Below are 18633 nucleotides of genomic sequence, written 5' to 3' on the forward strand. Positions count from 1 at the left end.
CAACACACAACCTCCACCTAAGATGTGTACATATACCTAGGGGTCGATTTGGAACGCCAATACCTTGATTTCTCCTAGACAAACAAGTCAATCTTCTCATTCCAAGCACGGGTAGCCTGCTTAAGGCCATAAAGAGCCTTCCACAACCTGTACACCTTACCATCAAAAGAACCAAAGTCAAGCGGCTGCTCAATATAGATCTCGTCCTTCAACTCCACACTCAAGAAGACATGCTTCACATCTAGCTAAAAGACCGGCCATCTCCTATGACTAGCCAAGGCAAGAACGACACGAATGGTGGACATCCGAGCTGTAGGGGCAAAAGTATCATGGAAATCAATGCCTGGCACTGTGCAAAACCTTTAGCAACAAGGCAGGCCTTGTGCTTGTCCAATGTGCCATCACTGCGGTACTTGGTCTTAAAGACCCATTTGACTCCAATGATCTTCTTATAAGGAGGCTTCAGCACAAGAAACCAAGTGCCATTCCACTCAATCGACTCCAACTCTTGCTCCATCGCTTTCCGCCAATGATCATGCTGTAAAGCCTCCTTCACAGAAGTGGGCTCCTGATCCTGCATGACACGAGTCATCAAAATAATAATTAGTGTAAACAAGCTCACTGTGATCTGTTTGATTCCTCCAAGAACGCCACAGGCCATCCTATGACTGCCACTCCTCAAGGACCCCCTCAATCCCTGCATCACAAAGAGTGTCACGAGCCCAACGAGGAGGTCGGATCTCGCCTTGTCGCTCTCCATCTACTGAAGTTTCTAGAAGGTCCACCGACGGTAGGGGAGCAATGGGTGAATCCGGTGGCTGAGAACTAGGTTCCTCATCCGAAGAAGAATCCTCAAGGAGCACAAGTGCAAAAGAAGCGATCTCGTAGACGCCCAGCTATCACCAAGATCTCCAAGACCAGGGTGTTTCTCACCCCCTTCTGAGGCTGAAACTTCCACGAACTGAACATCACGGCTCGTAAAGACATCCCATTTAACAGGATCATACAATCGGTAGCCTTGAGACTGCGAACTATAGCCCACAAACACCTATCTTTTGGAAGCCGCTTCAAATTTGTCACGTTGTGTCTTTGGGATGTGAACATAGGCATCACACCCAAAAAACTTGAAATAAAAAACATCTGGCTTAGACCCAAAGTACACCTCATATGGAGTCATGCCAACAACAACAGAAGTAGAGGAACGATTAACGATGTGAACTGCGGTAGCCACAACCTCAACCCATAGACACTAAGGAGTCTGACAATGCTCCATCATGATACAAGCCATCTCGATCACACTGCAATTCTTCCACTCCAAGATGCCATTCTCCTGAGGGGTATTTGTATTGGCAAACTCTTGGTGAATACCACGATCTGCACAAAAACGAGCAAACTCATTAGAACCAAATTCTCCGCCCTTATTCGATTGTAAGGTCTTCAGCTTCTGGCCCGATCGGTTCTCCTCAAAGAGCAACCAACCCTTGAAGTTGGAGAAAGCCTCCGACTTCAGGTTCAAGATATAAGCCCATGTCATCTTGTAATCATCCACAATTAGCATGAAATACAAGCTCCCTCGAAGGGACTCCGTCCTCATCGGTCCACAAAGATCGGTAGAAACAAGCTTCAAGGATGCTAAAGACCGCCTCGAAGCCTTGCTGGGAACAACATCATAATTCTACTTCCCACGGATGCAGGATACACAAGGCTACTAGCTCACCACAATATCCAGCAAACCTCGAACAAGATGTCCCTTTGACGCCTTCCGAAGGTAATCATAATTGAGGTGGCCAAACCGCGCATGCCAAAGCTTGAACTAAGTTTGTGAGGTAAGAAGAAGAGAAGTCAAGGTAGAAGAAGATCGCAATTTGTAGACTCCGTTCTCCTTGTAACTTAAAGAAAGAAACTGTCTCGATCCACGATCAAGAATTTGAAAAGAATCCTCATCAAATTCGACCAAAAGGCCGTAGGCACAAATCTTGTGCACCCAAAGTAGATGGTATCCCAAGGCCGGTACATAAAGTACCTCAAATGAATGGGCACTACCTCATCCATCTAGAATAAGATGCATATTTCCTCGTCAATGTATAGAAATGGACGAAGAAGAAGTCATGTGCCGAGAGGCACCACTGTCAACGATCCACTCCCGAGTGTATGGGGCCGTCAACACAGCATCAGAAGCCGTCAAGGTCGAATCCTAAACCATTTCCAAGTGAAGAAAAGCAGTTGATGAGTGAGCAGCCACCGCTTCAGAATCCTTTCAAGATTTCTCCTTCTTCTCCTTCTCCTTCTTCTCCTTGTCAGGGCAATCCTTCTTCTAGTGACTAGTTTTGCCACAAATGTAACAAGTAGACTCATTTTCTTTGTTCTTCTTAGATTTGTCCTCCTTCTTCTTCTTTTGGTAATTTCCCTTCTTTTGAGAAGATTGACTAACCAAGGCCTCAGATTTCGAAGCATTGGTACCTTTCAATTGCTCCTCTTGGTCCAAGACTATAGAAACCAACTCTTCCCACCGAAGAGTCTCATGTAGAAACTATACATCCTATCCAACATCATGATCATGGGCCACTGGAATCAAACAGCATCATGGCTACGGATGAAAAAGGTTGGTTATACCTCCGCTAATCCAAGTACCTCTTGCTATTAAAACTAACCAACAAGCCTCCAAACCAATTTGCGTGAGCATCAAATTAATTTGAATCATTGAGTCAATATGTCTTGGTAGCAATTGATATACAAAAGATTGGTTACACCTCCACAAATCCAAGTGTCTCTTGCTGTTAAAACTAACCAACAAGCCTCCAAACCAATTTGCCCCTTGGTTTGCTTAGGGATTAGCCTTCACCTACTCCTTGAAGGACAAATCAACCCCAAATCTAATATTGGCTAGCTGACTTGTCTCTTGAGTATCCCTAAAATTTCTCAATTTCAGCCACTGGAATTTAAGTCCTAGGCCCTCAATTCTACGCACATATCCCGAGGTGGCTATCAAATCCTAATTTTTGTTGTAAATTAGGGTTTATAGCAAAGATTGACTGAAATCTCTTTCTCTGATGGCTCAAACTACTGAAAAATGTTGAGATAACTTGAGAGATGGCTAGGGAATGAGAGAGAATGTTGTAGAGAGAGAAATTTCAAAGTTTCATCGTCACAAGACACGCTAAAAAGCTATTGTTGTCCTTCTCAAACAGCCATAGAAGCTATCACCTACAGCTTAGGACCACCAATAAGACTACTAGTATCTCAAGGTCTTGGGTCCTACACTGAAATAATTAACTTGCACCTCACATGTGCAAGTGGCATTAGCACATTTCATTAACTTTTAATCAAATGCTAAGAAAAGCAATAAAATTTCACATCCTCGTAACAGACCACCCCCTTGAAATCTATGCAATCATCCTTGATTACACTACATTGTGGCAAAGAAAAAGCATGCTGCACTAGAATCTCCATAAGGCATCACAGCCACAACGTTTGCCACTGTCATATGCCCCAAACCTACTGAAAATTTCCAACCAATATATACATAACATAAAACTGAAAATTAGTTGAGAATTGTTGCTAGAAACCCGTTGGATGCATCCATAACTCATATTTCTCAACTGTTCTGATTTTACAACCATAGTAAAGCATATTCTCAACATAAACCATAGCTGAACTTGTCAATGGCATTTACTAGCAGGCTGTTGTCCATGGAACCAACTGTAAACCATTGAAAACTAAGCATAATCTAATCATAAACTGATCATTTTTTAATCTGATAAGTGATCGCAAACTGCTACAAATGTGACTCAAACTGATCACAAACTGATTGCAAAAAATAATCAACAATTGATGCCAAAACTGATGCAAAACTAATCCCAAAAGCGACCATAAACGGTTCTCAAACTGATAAAAAACTGAGCTGAAACTGATCTGAATTTTTTCTCAAACTGGAGAGAAAACTCATGCCAAACTGATCATAAACTAATGCAAAAAGTATAGTTTCAGTGCCCGAGTGAAACTCGTATTCATCTGCATACATCTCACAGTGACTAGTACACTGAGTAGTGACCTTGCAGCAGATATACTGGCAACACAGTACCTTGATGCATGCTAAATACATCTAAGATCCACTATATACGAGAACTATCCACAACTGGTGGAATGGAAGTGCTACCTCCCCTTTGAGCATCAGGCAATGCTCCGGACCCCTACTCTGCTAAACCTGACTGAGCCTAAACCAAAGTCGGCTCTAGCTGAAAGGCATCTCGATAAAGTTGCAACAACTAAGAATGATCTACCAACTCATTCTCTTCCATCCACTTTGCATCTATTGGTGAAACTATGCTAAAGCTTCACTAAGAAGCATATGGAGGATTCAACCATTTCTACTCTCTATGGTCAACATTTACTACAATCAACCTCGACATCAATGTCTATCCGAGACACCTTGGTGATGACTTGATCCCCCGTTGATTGGTATCCATAGTTCTATCTCATTGTTATTGTTGTATGTACCATGATGCATCCTAAATCATTGCATATTTTATTGTATTAATTACCCATGATTTGAGAGAGGGTATTAGCACTGTACATTTTCTAGGTGATAGAGCTCACTAGAAGAAGGCATTTCAATTATGCATATAGCCCCATTTAATGCATTCAAGCTGAGTTTATCGCATTCAATGCATCTAACCAACCTACTAGTTTTGTTGTATTCTTTTTGCCTATTTATAGATTGTCTCTCCTCAACTTTTATTCACTCATATAAGCAGACTCTACTACCCACTAGAGAGAGGGAGACTACAGTACTTTGCTGGTTGTCCACAGTATGTACCTTGTTACATACTCTTGAGCCTTGGTATATAGATTGCATTTTTTGAGTCTATTCTCTTTAAAATCATTATGCTCTTGTTCTTATCTATTCTTTATGTTTACAAAACTTCTACTGTACGAGGACACGTATTTTGAAAACCTCACTCAACATGTGGATTAATTTTTAATCACATGGTTAAGTGTTGCATATGTGAGATATAACTGGGATTAGAGTAAATTTACTAGCCTAGGACCCAAGGAAATCACAAGATGTGAAAGGCAAAAGTTGCTATAAGTTATGCTATAACTCGGGTTAGAGTAAATTTACGAGCCTGGACCCAAGGAAATCACAAGATGTCAAAGGCAAAAGTTGCTATAAGTTATGTTGTAAAGATACTTAGTGGTATCTGGTGCCACTTGTTAGCCTAGGTCATTCATTTGGCCATAAATGTAAGTTAGTGACACTAGAGAAGTAGTGTTTAATGGTACCTAATGCCAATCTGATGGTCAAAGATGACGCAGAGACACTCGAGAATGAAAGTTGCCTAGCCAATTTAATTATTGGCCAGTCAAATTATTTTTCTAGGCACCGAAATAATTATTAGATTAATTTTCAATATTTAAAGATTGAAAATTAATATTTATTTATAGATAATGCTGAAAAAACCATTTGAAAAGGCTATCACTTGTAAGCTATGTATACTTACTTCATCTTAGAAATAGCAGTTTGTCAAAAATTCCCATGCAAGACTGAAAAACGTCTTTAAAGACTGGAAATAGACATTTTAGTCCCTTCAGCTTATAAGAGAGAGGGTGGAGATACTATTGGTCTAATCTGTAGCCATTGAAGACCTTCTGAGGCAGCCAGAGGCAAGAAAAGACTAATCAACAGCAGACAATAGCATCTACAAGCTATTGAGATAGGGTAGCAGCAGTAAATGACTAATTTTCTTCAATTCTTCACGAAGAAAGTTTAACTTTTCTCTCTCCTCAACATTCTCCCTCATCTCCCAACCTTTCTATAGCCTTGCTCCGAAGATTACAGCATTGAGATTATCAAAGACTGAGAAATCTCAGATTTCTCTACTGTAAATCCTAATCTGCAAAACAAAAATTAGGGTTAAGCAGTAGCCTCAGGAAGCGTGCTAGAAATTGGAAACTCCAAGACTTGGATTCAACAGGGTTGTAGCTGTTTACGGTCAAATTCAAGTGAAGGGACCAACAAATCAAGGAATTTTGGGAACTTTCCATCTCCATCAAAGCGGGTGAGGGCCAATTGACTGCTTGAATCAAGAGGTAAATTAGATTGAAGACTTGCTAGTCATTTTGGACAGCAAGGGGAGTTGAAATGCCGAAAGAGATTGGAAAAATCCCATTCTATATCAACTTCTTCTTCAATCAAGTTAAACAAATATTGAAAGGGACAACAATTTCGGAGCCAAAAGGATGTCCATTATCCAATTGTGAGTTAATTTGCATTTCTCGGTTTTGTAATAACTATTGTTATTGTAAGTAAGTTGTAATCGGAGAATTACCACCCATCTACGAAAGGAAGGTTGATTTCATCTATAAACTTTGTCCCTTTGCTTTCGTTGCTCCACACCATTCTGACAATTATCTACAACTTTATATCAGTGTTCTTTCTATTCTTTTGCACTTTATCTTTGTTCTTTCTCTTCTCTCCATATTCCTCTTCTACTGCACACTCTCGCATCCCTATAAGGCTTATTTTGGGTGTAAAACTCATATGCTCATTGTAGACCTTTGAATGTAATGCCTCTTTGCACATTCTCAAGGGAGACGAGAGGAAAATTGGATGCTAGACTAAGCGTCACATCTTTGTTGGCTACAATTTCTTAAGGTTATCGGCTTTAGGATCTAGAGTTTAGACACTTAATGTTGGCAAGGATATGACAATAGATGCTCTTATGGCTACTTGATACTCCTCACATTCTTTTCTTGTGAGATTTTCCAACCTATCAAATTCCTTCTTGGACTGCTAAAGGACTTTGTCAAGGAAATCCCTATCTTTTGAGTCTTCATTGCTACTATCTTCTCTATGTCTTTTGCGTTGCTCTAGATGCTCTTTAAGATCTTCTTTTCTTCCATGTTCTCCTTTTGGTGGTGGGTGTGGCACCATACGGGATCCTGTGACGACCCCGATATGGATAGATGTCAGTTGGGAGAGCACAATGCCACAATTGATGATGGCCAAAGCCCAAACGATGGATAAGCTAATGAAGAGTGAAACAGTGCCACACAATGCATGTGTTCACATGAAACCAAAGGCTAGTGGCCTAGTCAATAGTCATCCTTCCAAGTTCCACAATGATTGAGGACTATTATGCAAGAGTTTGGGATTTGTATATTTTTTGAATCCTACCACGATGGCCCTAAAGATCTCAACGTTAGAATCTAGGTAGGGACAGCAGCAGTATGTTAGTGAGACGTAGAATTGATTCTAAGGGGATTTCTTCGACATTATCTTTTGTTTCTAATAATATTGGCATTGTTTCGCAATGCAGATGAGACTAGGATGCCAATTAGAAAAACCATAGAATGTGAGAAAATAAGGTTGCCTTCAGATGAGACTAGGATGCCAAATGGGGAAATATAGAATGTGACTAAAGTAGGCATGTGGAATGAGTACTCCATACTTTCAATAGGGCATAAAGAGGTGACTTGACACGTACAAAAGTCTACCAAGAAAATAAATCCGATCCTCCTTTGTAGTCTCAGAAGCACCTCCTTGCAAGCCTCTGCTGCCATTGTGGAAATCCTGTTTACGTCTGACAATTTTGACTTTCTCTTTATGCAGCCTAGGCTCCCAGTGTTCTTCTTCTCCAACTGCTGCATGGTACTGGCGGTGGGAGCTTTGAGCATTTGACAAAGGACGCCGCTCTGAAGGCAGCCTGCCAATTCCTGTTGAGGATTCGCCAGAGCGCATCCTGCTCTCAGGATCATATCCATGATGATGACCATCTCTCTCAGGGATTGAAGCGCCTCTTTCTGGTGATAACGCAACACCACTCGGCGAGGTTGATAGACTGGGAAAACCTGGTAAAATGGAGCTATCATCATCATCATTCATGGCCGATTTTGCCCGATTTTGCCCGCCAAAGGATCCCCTGACAGCCACTCCGCGTCCAAAATCACGTCTTGTTTGAACGCCACTAAGACAACTTGCCTGTGTATCTGTTCCGCTTGGACGGCCCCGCCCCGCCATGGCTGCTTTGCTGCTGATGAGGAAAGGTAGGAAGCTGGAGCTGGTGCGATGGATAGGGTTTGAGAGGGTCTTCCAGAAGTGGGGCTTGCCTCCAATGCAGTAGACTTCCCTAAGAACGTGCATCACAAGGACGCACATAGAGAGAGAGAATAGAGTTCCCGAAGAACGTGCATCACAAGAAGCGCATATAGAGAGAGAGAGAGAGAGAGAGAGAGAGGTTACTTCCCTTGGATTCTACGCTAAACATAGTAATGACAACTAATATTGTGCTGTGCTGTCCAATGCGCCCCTAGGACGCCAGGTCGGTAGGGTGCCCATAAGAGCTAGGGCACGATGGACTTGTGCATCCTACTGCGGCAAGTTCACGTGTTAAAGCCACGCATAGATTCACAGAACATAATAGAGCCTAAGTGTGGTGAGGAAAGAGAAGTAAACATGAAGCAAGAAAATTTGAAATTAGTGTGTCAACAGCAAATGAATATGTGCCATGTCTATCAACTCCAAGGAAGTCAACGGAGTACTTGCATTTTTGGAGGAGAAAATACCAGAAGCGTATCAACAAATTTGCAAATCATTGGGTTTAGTGGATGGTTTAGATGAGTGTGAAAGATCTTCACAAAGAACCGCACCCCAACCTATATCACAGGCATTTGTATACATGACCAGTGGGGGTATCCTGTGGGGAGATGAAGAGGTGGCAAATTTTGGATCAAAGTTTTGATTTGTTGGAGGGCTGTGGTGTGTAGAGGCTTCCAGTGGAATCCATTTTTCGGAAGTAGAGGATAGAGATATTGGGTATATAAGGCCAAGTTAGGTGTGGAAGAATCAATCCAATTTAAACAACCTAAAAGTTGTTGAAGCATCTTAACATTAGGCAATTCATAGGGAAGTTTAGAATATTTTTCAAGACATGATTCTGTAATTTCACCATCCCATGATGAATTTTTAAACCTAAGAACTCAACCTACATAACAAATAAAATGGATTTTGTTGGGGATAAAAACATCCCATCTTCTTCCACTGCTAACATGAATTGAGTAAGGTGATTAGGGTGTTCCCATCTTCTTCCACTAACATGAATTGAGTAAGGTGATTAAGACGATTAAGGTGTTCCTTAATTGTCTTCGAAAAGACCTGAATGTCATCAATATAAACTAAGCAGAAAGGAAACCTTGTGAACACTGAGTCTGTCCACCCTTGAAAATATGTTGGAGTAATTTTAATCTCGAAAGGGAGTACTATCCATTGGTAATGGCCTTGAGGGACATAGAATGTTGTTTATGCCGATCTTCAGGTTTGATGGGAAGTTACCGAAAGCCAGATTTAAGATCAAACTTACTAAAGATTTTTTCCTTTTTGATCCGTTTGATGAGAACATCCTTAAGAGGGATCGGATGACCATGGCCAAAAAGATATTTGTCGAGGGGTTTGTAGTTAGTCACTAATATTTTCTTAACCCGCTTCTGCTCTAGTGCTTATTGACATAAAAAGCTTGGCAAGGCCATTTAGAGGTAGTTGGCTTAATGAGTTTCTTTTGTAGAAGGTCTATTATTTTTGCCTTACATAGTAGTAGATCATCTTCTTTCATCCCTTTATGAACAGCTTTAGAGGGGATAGCATTATCCTTGAGTGGTAGTCCAACAACAAAATGTTGTCGTCTTTTCTAAAAACATAAGAGAATCATCATGCATAAAGTTTTGAGTTTAGCAATGATATGTTGGATTTCTTCATTGTGTTTCTTTAGCTCCTGTTGTAGCCAAGATTCAGTTTGTTGGATTTTCTTGGAGGGTGAGGATTGAGATATAGAATAGATACCATGGCCAATTTTCTCTAATAGAGGGACTTGTGTTTTGCGGCCTTGGTAGGAAAACACTATATGATTTTGCCAAAAATTATGAGTAAGATACTATAGAATGTCAGTACCTATGAAGAGATCATAGTGCATTTGTCGCATGGGTTGGATTTCTATAGGTAGTTTGATCTCTCCTAAATACAAAAAAGCTTTGACAATCTTAGTGAGGATAAGCCTTTTATTATTAGAGAGTTCCACAGTGATAGGGCTACTTTCCTGAATGAGATCAGGAGCAAACAATTCATATGGAGCTATAGTTAGACTAGAACCAATATTTATAAGAGCGTCTAAGAAGAACTTAAATTTACCAGCAAACCAGAGTTTTACATAAACAGTTGGAATAGGTCCACCCCCTTCGAGAATATTTAAGGTGTGTTTTGAAGAGGTAGCACGGATTGGATTAATCGGCTTTGGAGAAGAATCTGGTCATGGTGGTGAAGAGGGTAGTGATGTAGACAATTCCTTCAAAATGTCTGGTGTTGCTTGGGCAATCTGTTTCTATGATCTGAGTGTGTGTTTGAAGCATTTACACAAAGAATGTAGCTCAATTTGCATAGCTTGAAAGGCATTAATCATGTTATTCATTTCTCCAGTAGCAGTGTCAGCAATGGTCTGTCAGCTCATCCACAAATTGTTGAACATTTCTCGGATTATGTATCTTTTCCAATTTGTGATAAACAAAGATATTAGCTTTTTTTAGATTTTTTATGCTGAGAGTCCCATGGCGAGGGAAATCATGGGGATTGGAGAATAATTCGTCTTTGATATTTTCTTTTTGCTTCTTTTTATTGGAGGAAGAAGTTTCTGTTTCTATTGAAGAAGACTGTACTTTAGGTGACTCATCTTAAGATGATTCCTTTCTCTATTTCCCTTTGTGCTTATGATGAGAGGATTGTTTAGAATAGGAAGAAGAAGAAAAATAGTTCTCTTTACCCTTGGAAGAGAAATGAGAAGGAATAGAGTGTGCATTGAAAGGTTGTACATGGGTGACCGAATCATCTAGATCATCAGAAACTTTCCTGGCACTAGCACCATAAATCGATACATCGAAAGTCAATTCATCATCAGTAGACACAAAGTCATGCCAATTACTAAGAGTGTCTATACTAGCTGAAGAGGAGGCTGAGTTCATGGTTGAGTTTGAATACTCGAAATCTATATAGGAATCTTCAAAGGAGTATGTAGATGCATCTGCAGAGGTGTAGACTTCAGAGGAAGAAGTATCTGACTCATAAAAGAAGTTGAAGTATCATCAGATAGATGATGGTGTAGATTTGCCACTTTTGGTTTGTTGTCTTTCTTTTTTGATTCTTTCCCTTTCTGTGGAAACTTATTTGCCAAATGACTAGTACTACCACATATGTAGCATTTGAGGACTTTCTTATGAGTAGAGAATTTATGAGAATACATGTGTTGCAAGGATTGTATTGGTTGTCTCTCTGGAACCATTCCTATAAGACATGTGAGACTTGCCATAAGAGGTATTCTTACGATATCTATGAGATCAGCACAATGCCGATGTCGATGTAGAGAAGAAGACTGGTATGATGACTTCCACTAACTAGGTCGAGAGGTTGTTGAGGGTTGATATGATTGTGTTTTTGGGCGTTTTTTTGTTGGATTTCTAGGTGATTTTTGTATGATTTGAATGATGATTGATTGGTTTGGAAGTGTTTGAGAGAGTTTTGGATAAGGTTGAATAGGTTTGAGAAGCTCATGATGTTTTTTTAATGGAGATATGATGTGCTGAAAGGTTCTGTTGAGTGCCTAATAGGTTCTGATTGGTTCTGTTTAGCCTCTATTTTGATTTGATTTCTTTCTGTATGAGACGTTGGAATGATGATTGATGGAGTTTAAGAATGTTTTGAAGTTTATTCAATGATTTCTTATGGTTTTGAATGGTTTTAGTTGAGTTGAATGCTTTCTGTTGACCTTATGTATGGTACTATAGACCTTCTATTGAGCTTTTGTAGATTCTTTGTATGTCTGTATAAGTGTTCTATGGGATGAGTATGTAGCTTGGGAGAGTTTTCTAGTCTTGGGAAGAGATGAATACAAGTTCAAAATAGCTCAAAGAAGTGGAAGAAGTGGTTGCTAAAGACTCAAGTAAAGACTGAAGTGACAGTGACAATGTTGAGTTATGAAGGGACACTATAGTGGCTCTAGTGACCCTTTATATTAGACATACCTCTTAGGAGGGGTATCCACGACCAAAGAAGGATTATGAATGATTATTCTTCATTATCCCAATGTACTATTGAGAGGAGAGCATATGTGAGAGAGATAGAGTATGAGAGATAGCCAATTTTCTATGAGAAACATTGTATCCACATGAGAGAGACTATGAAGATAATAAAAGATGAGTACTATGGATGATTTCTATTCAAAGTTGATCTTTCTTTTGTGGCATTGTGGTTATTTTGATGGTTTCAATGAAGAATATGAAGAATGTGTTGAAGCTTTGTTGTGATAAATCTGTGGGAGAATTGCTATATGATGTTGCACAAAGATATGAGAAGATTGATATTGTTTTTCTTCTTGTGGATGATTAAACTATGAAGAACATGCTTGTTGATGATACAAGATAGATTTTCTTGCAGTAGATTCGCCATTCTTCTTAGTGTTCCTCTTGGGGCTCCATGTTTTGGCATGTAGCTAGGAAAAACTGCCATCAATAGGCACCAACAGAGACTAAAAATGGAAGAAGTGGCAGTGTTGAAAAGGAAGAAAAGTAATGGAAGATAGAAGGTTCCCTGCTACTATTGAAGAATTGGAGATCTTCATTGCCAAAGCCACTTTCTACAAGAAGTGCATCTCTCAATGGCAAAATCATGTCACTATCTTAATGCAAGCTCTATATAACAGATTGATTCCACTATCTTTTGAAGCTACAGAAAGTTGTATCACAATAGCCAATTGTTTCCCACAAAACTGAAAAGCAAAGCAGAAATAGAGAGAATGACCATCCATGGGAGATTTGGCCTTTATTGAAGAATTTTCAAATATCATCAAATGGGAGATTGTGAAGAAGCTTCAGGAGTCGTGGTCAGTTGAAGTTTACAAGAACAACAAAGAAAAGAGTTGGAATTTGTTCATGGATGCACAACAACAAGATACGTGGGATGCTTGGTGCACTTACAAGCTTCCATTTGTCCAATCGGCAACCCATTGGAAGCTGGTAGATAGAGTGTTCTTTACAACCTATGCTATTATTGAAACCCTCCAAAGTTGGTATTATCAAGACAATGTCACTATGGCAATCCTCCTCAGAAGAATAAGTTTCGATACCTTTAGATGAGAATATCTTCCCCTTTGTAGTGGAAAGAAAGTTGAATTTAGAGACGTTGAAAATAAGGACGTAGAATAAATGTTGGCAAGAGAGTCCTTCAAAGATTGAAGTCCTTCTAATTCTGTTTTGTTGAGTACAGATAAACTGTGTGGAGCTAACTCCCTGATGAATGATGCGATTAAGAGGTAATATGAGTCTAGAGGTACGTGAGAAGAGAGAATGCAAAAATCAAAGCTGAGACAAACTAGCAGCAAGGTCCCCTTCCTAGTCATATCCCTTCTAGAAATATTGATGATAGGCCAGCGAATATAGTCCCATTTCCCATCTTTAAGGGAGAGTACAATGAAGACCATGATCTTCGTGTAGTTGAGTTCATGGTAGCGTGTGTAGCCAACAATGCTAGAAACCCAAGCATTAGTTGGCGATATTCCCCACCACTTTCAAAGGTGCGGCATTTTAGTGGTATAAGAGACAAGCAGCATGAGCTTTTGGTACATGGGACGACTTGAAGTTGACCTTCCTCACTAAATTTAGGCGTGAAGGTTTTGAAGAGCTGATGTGAGAGGAGTTCATAAAATTAAGTTAGTCCTCTAATGAATGGGTGGAAGCATATGTCTCTAGAATGGAATCCATATTGAAGAGATGGACCAACCATCACTTGGATGAATGCATCTAGAAGGGAGTTTTTCTTAGAGGCCTACAACCAAAAGTTTGTAAGCTTATGGAATTGAGAAGACTAGTCAACCTGCAAGTTGTAGATGTAGTCCCAACAGGGATTGTTCCCTACTCCTACCCTTAGATACAAATAGTACCGCAATATAGTGCATCGAATCCACAGTGGCCACACACAACTGTGCCTCAAATGATGGTTCAACCACAACAATAGTGGCCTCAAATAGTTTCACCAATAGCAACTTAACAACAACTATTACCAAGTGAAACCAACAACCACTAACAAGAGTTGTGAATAAGAATCAGAGTAGAGAACCCTCTAGATCAACCCAACTAGTTTATGCAGTGATTATGGAGACTTTGCAAAACCCTATTGCAAGTACTCTAGGAGGAGAAAATTCGAAGGACTATCTGTCTAATTCAATCGCCAACATCAAGAAAGAGTCAATGGATGCAATTATAGAACAACTGCAGACACTGAAGGTGAATATCACCAATATATCCAGTCGTCTTGTAGTAGGAGGTGGAAGAGATGTGATGCAATCTCATATATGGTGCGGAAAGTGCCATCAAGAACGATATTTAGCCATTGAATGTACCCAAAAATCAACTATCCTTGGAGCCTTCTATTCGTAGTACTATTTAAGGAAGAACCATACAGAGGATATTTGCTCTCTGAAGAAGATGCATGAAAGAAGGAAGAAGGATGAAGAAGCAAGGTTTAACTTGTTGAAATCCAAAATGACAACCCAAGATATTGAACCAAAGCCTAGAGAGTTCGATTCTAATTTTGGCCCAAGGAGGTTTCTCTCTCAAAGTTACAGAGGACGACAACCTGGCGAACGCGGTGGCCAGAGATCAGAATTGGAGTGTTACAGATGTGGAGAAAACAAACATATCTCACCAATTTGTCCAAACCCTTGAAGGTCCATGGACTACAAATCCTTATGCAATTGATGGAAAGGAGAAGGCCACATTGCAAAAGACTATCCCTCTAGTCCGGCTCTTGTGAAAGTTACTACCATTTTGATAACCAACAAAAGACCCAAGAATATGCCTCCAACTTGGTGGAATTGGAAGTTACTGTAATAATGCATGCCAAGAAAAGAGAACCCATAGTTCCAAAAGAGAATGTTCCCTTTGTCAAAACGTTAAAGTTCAATCTTTCAAAAGAGAAATAGAATAGTATAAAACAGAACGATACAGTACAGAGCAATCCAATACTACAAAAGGATACACAAACAGTTATAGAGACAAGACTAGAGGTCCAACAGATAAAGGACGTAGAAGTACCCTTAGTGATAGAAGAAGGATAGATGTTGCCCACTACTAAAAGAAAAAGTAAAGATAAAAGTGGGTGTTGCCCCATTCCCTAGCCAATTAGAGAAGCTCATAGATCCTATCAAAGAGTATGACTTGGTCAAAGACCTAAGCACCTTCAAGCCAAACCTAACATTCTAACAGTTGTTGATGTTGTCCCCCAGTTGTCGAAAGAAATTTAAAAGCATAATGACAAGAAGACGTGGCCTAAGGATTGCTCCAACAGTTGCCGCACTAAGTCTAATAAAGTCCTAGAGCCAGTGAAAGAAGTGGATGTGGCTAACGCCTTCCTAGATCCTATTACTCTAGAGATTGGCATTTGGATTGAAGGATGTTTTATAATGAATGCATTAATTGATGGAGGTTCATCTCAATGAACATAATGACAAATGTGACAATGAAGGATCTAGGCTTACAAGGTATGCAACCTACACAATGGCTTATTAGACTCGCAAACCAAAGTAGAATTAAGCCTTTAGACATTCTCCCATATGTGAAGACAACCCTGGTAGGAAGAGACTATTTAGATGACCTATCTGGTAGTGAAACCTAAATCCTGTGGGATCTAGGCTTACAAGGTATGCAACCTACACAATGGCTTATTAGACTCGCAAACCAAAGTAGAATTAAGCCTTTAGACATTCTCCCATATGTGAAGACAACCCTGGTAGGAAGAGACTATTTAGATGACCTATCTGGTAGTGAAACCTAAATCCTGTGAGACTATTTAGATGACCTATCTGGTAGTGAAACCTAAATCTTGTGGAACCTCATATCCTTTGCTACTAGGAAGACCATGGCTTTCTGAAGCAAGAGCACGGACAAATTGGTTCAAAGGAACCCTAACCCTAGGTAGGGGACCCAACAAAGTGGTGCTGAAATTGTATGGTTCGCAAAAAGGTAATGGATCCACCTCCATTGAACTCTTAACAGACTCCTCCAATGAAGTAATAGATGGCACATCAATAGACAAAGAAGTTGTTAAACAAAGCTTTACTAAGAAAACAGGGGCACAGTCCTTGAGAGTAGGCACTATAAGTCACCTCTCAAAAGAAGTGAAGTCCTTGTCAATGGGTGAATAGTTACTACTGCCTAAACTAGGAATAACTTCCGAAATCACCTCTGACAGTGACATAGAGGCATGGATGTACTACTCTCCCTATTACATGGCCATAGCAGAGTTAGAGACAAAAGCAGAGGTAGAGATAGACACAGGAGTAGAGCCAGAGATAGAGGCACAAGACGACATTGAGAATTTGTTCTTCTCTTATAGAGCCCCTACAAAGGCAGAGTCAAAGTCTAAAGAGGAGGATGATGATAGTGCAGAAGACGATTATGAAAGCGAATTGGAAGAATCTATCCAGTAGCTTGAAGAGGATACAAATGAGGAGGAAGTTCCAGAGGCTATAGAGCTGAAGATCCCATGATGTTGGATGGAATGATAATGGTACCCTTTGTACTACATCTCAAAGAATTAGAAGAGGAGGCTACTCCCTTGAAGGAGTCGAATCTGTACCAGGAGCAGACCGTGGGACTTTCATCCCTGAAGTGGAAGGTGAAAAGAAATTAAATCTCGTGGATATAGATGGTATTGAATATCACTTAAAGGTGGGTACCAGTCTCCCCGAAGAGGAGTTGCTGGTTGTGCATGACCTATTGAATAAGAACTTGGATGTGTTTGCATGGTTGTATAAAAATATAAAGGAGATTGATCTCATAGTATGTCAGCATCACATCAACCTCGAGCCTGATGCCAAACTTGTGAGGCAATGACAGAGGTGCATGAATTCGAATTATTCGGCCCTAGTAAAAGTAGAATTTTTGAAGCTCCTTGAAGTTGAGTTTATCTATCTAGTGGCCAAAGGTAAATGGATCTCACCCATTGTGGTAGTACTCAAGAAGAATTGAAAACTGCGAATATGTCTGAACTTTCGAAAAGCTGAATTCCAAGATAAAGAATGATCATTTTCCTATTCCTCTCACAGACCAATTGTTGGACATAGTGGCTAGACATGAGCTCTATTTCCTCTTGGATGGATTCAGAGGGTACAACTAACTGTAGATAGTAGAAGAGGATCAATCTAAGACGACCTTCAACACAAAATGGGGGACCTATTCTTACAAAGTGATGTTGTTTGGGCTATGTAACGCTCTTGCTATCTTTCAACAAGTGATGATGGCCATATTCCAAAACTATTTGCATCATTTCATTGAGGTACACCTTGATGAATTTTGTGTCTATAGCCTAATCCGTGAGCATTGGGGACACCTGGAGGAGTAGTGCTTTGACAGATGTTGAGAGTATGGGATTTCTCTCAACCCTGAAAAATGTGGCTTCAGAGTCTCTTCAAGAGCTCTTCTAGGCCACATTGTCTCTACACAAGGGATAGCAACCAACCCTCCCTAGATTGAGAAGATTGTAGCTCTAACTGCACCAACCAACCTCAAACAATTGAGGGGATTTCTTGGCCATGTGGGCTATTACAGACGGTCCATTGCACACTTTGCAACAAAGGCAGTCTCCCTATGTAAGCTCCAGAGGAAAGATGTAGAGTTCATTTGGACCGCTGATTGTGACGAAATATTCAACACTCTGAAGCAGTGTCTGATTGAAGCACCCATCTTGCAACCTCTTGATTGGATGAAGGAATTCTATGTGCACACTGATGCATCTGTCAAAGGGTTAGGTGCAGTCTTATGTCAGAAATGATCCTCAAAATTAGACCAACCTATCTACTACGCAAGCCGTAAGGTCAGTGATTGAGAAAGAAACTACACAATGATGGAGTTAGAATGCCTCATAATGGTGTTTGTCTTGGAAAAGTTCTAACACTACCTGTTGTCGACACACTTCAAATTTTATGTGGACCATGAGGCACTTTCCTTCCTGATGAACAAAGTAGTTATGAAGGGAAGAATGATGAGGTGGCTCCTTTTTTTTAAGGAGATCGACTTTGAAGTGGTTACCAAACCGGGTCACTCCCATGTCCTGGTGGCTGATCATCTACCACAAATCCCTCAGAGTAACAAAGAGGAGCAGGATGCTATAGACCTCCCTGCTACTTTCCTATTTTAGTTGAGACTGTAACCCCATGGTATGCAGACATAGCCAATCTCTTGTCCACTCAATAGTATCCTCCTCGCATCTCCAGCTGTGAGAAGAAGAAGCTTCTATTGAAATCAACTCCTTACACCTTATTAGGTTACGCACTGTACAAGAAAGGAAAATATGAAATACTGAGAAGATGTATTGTAGGAGATGAGATCGGGATAGTTCTAAAATTATGCTATGACGAACCATGTGTGACGAACACTGTAGGAGAAGCAACAGCTAGGAAGGCTCTAGCTATCACAATGCATTTTACCAATTTATAGAATATTAGTGGTCGACCCTCCACAAAGATGCCTATGACTACTGTAAACATTATGATGCTTGTCAGCGGGGATGGGAAAGCCTACCAAAACTAACGCTATGCCACT

At 40.2% G+C, this 18633-nt stretch overlaps 1 protein-coding gene across 4 annotated transcripts in view; it reads right to left on the reverse strand.

Annotated features, from left to right (window-relative positions):
• Nucleotides 1-8252, reverse strand: part of LOC148038014 (putative tRNA 2'-phosphotransferase) — a 36643-nt gene extending 28391 nt beyond the window's left edge. For all 4 annotated transcript variants that reach the window (XM_087667923.1, XM_087667922.1, XM_087667920.1 and 1 more), the window contains exon 1: nucleotides 7488-8252. In XM_087667923.1, the coding sequence (XP_087524049.1) occupies nucleotides 7488-8158 (671 nt within the window). In that variant the 5' untranslated portion in view covers nucleotides 8159-8252. The remainder of the gene's footprint in view (nucleotides 1-7487) is intronic.
• Between the last annotated feature and the right edge of the window lie 10381 nt (nucleotides 8253-18633).

Source organism: Lygodium microphyllum, chromosome 3, assembly GCF_053477565.2.
Source record: "Lygodium microphyllum isolate KBCC chromosome 3, Lygodium_microphyllum_v1.1.10, whole genome shotgun sequence".
Lineage (NCBI taxonomy): Eukaryota > Viridiplantae > Streptophyta > Polypodiopsida > Schizaeales > Lygodiaceae > Lygodium > Lygodium microphyllum.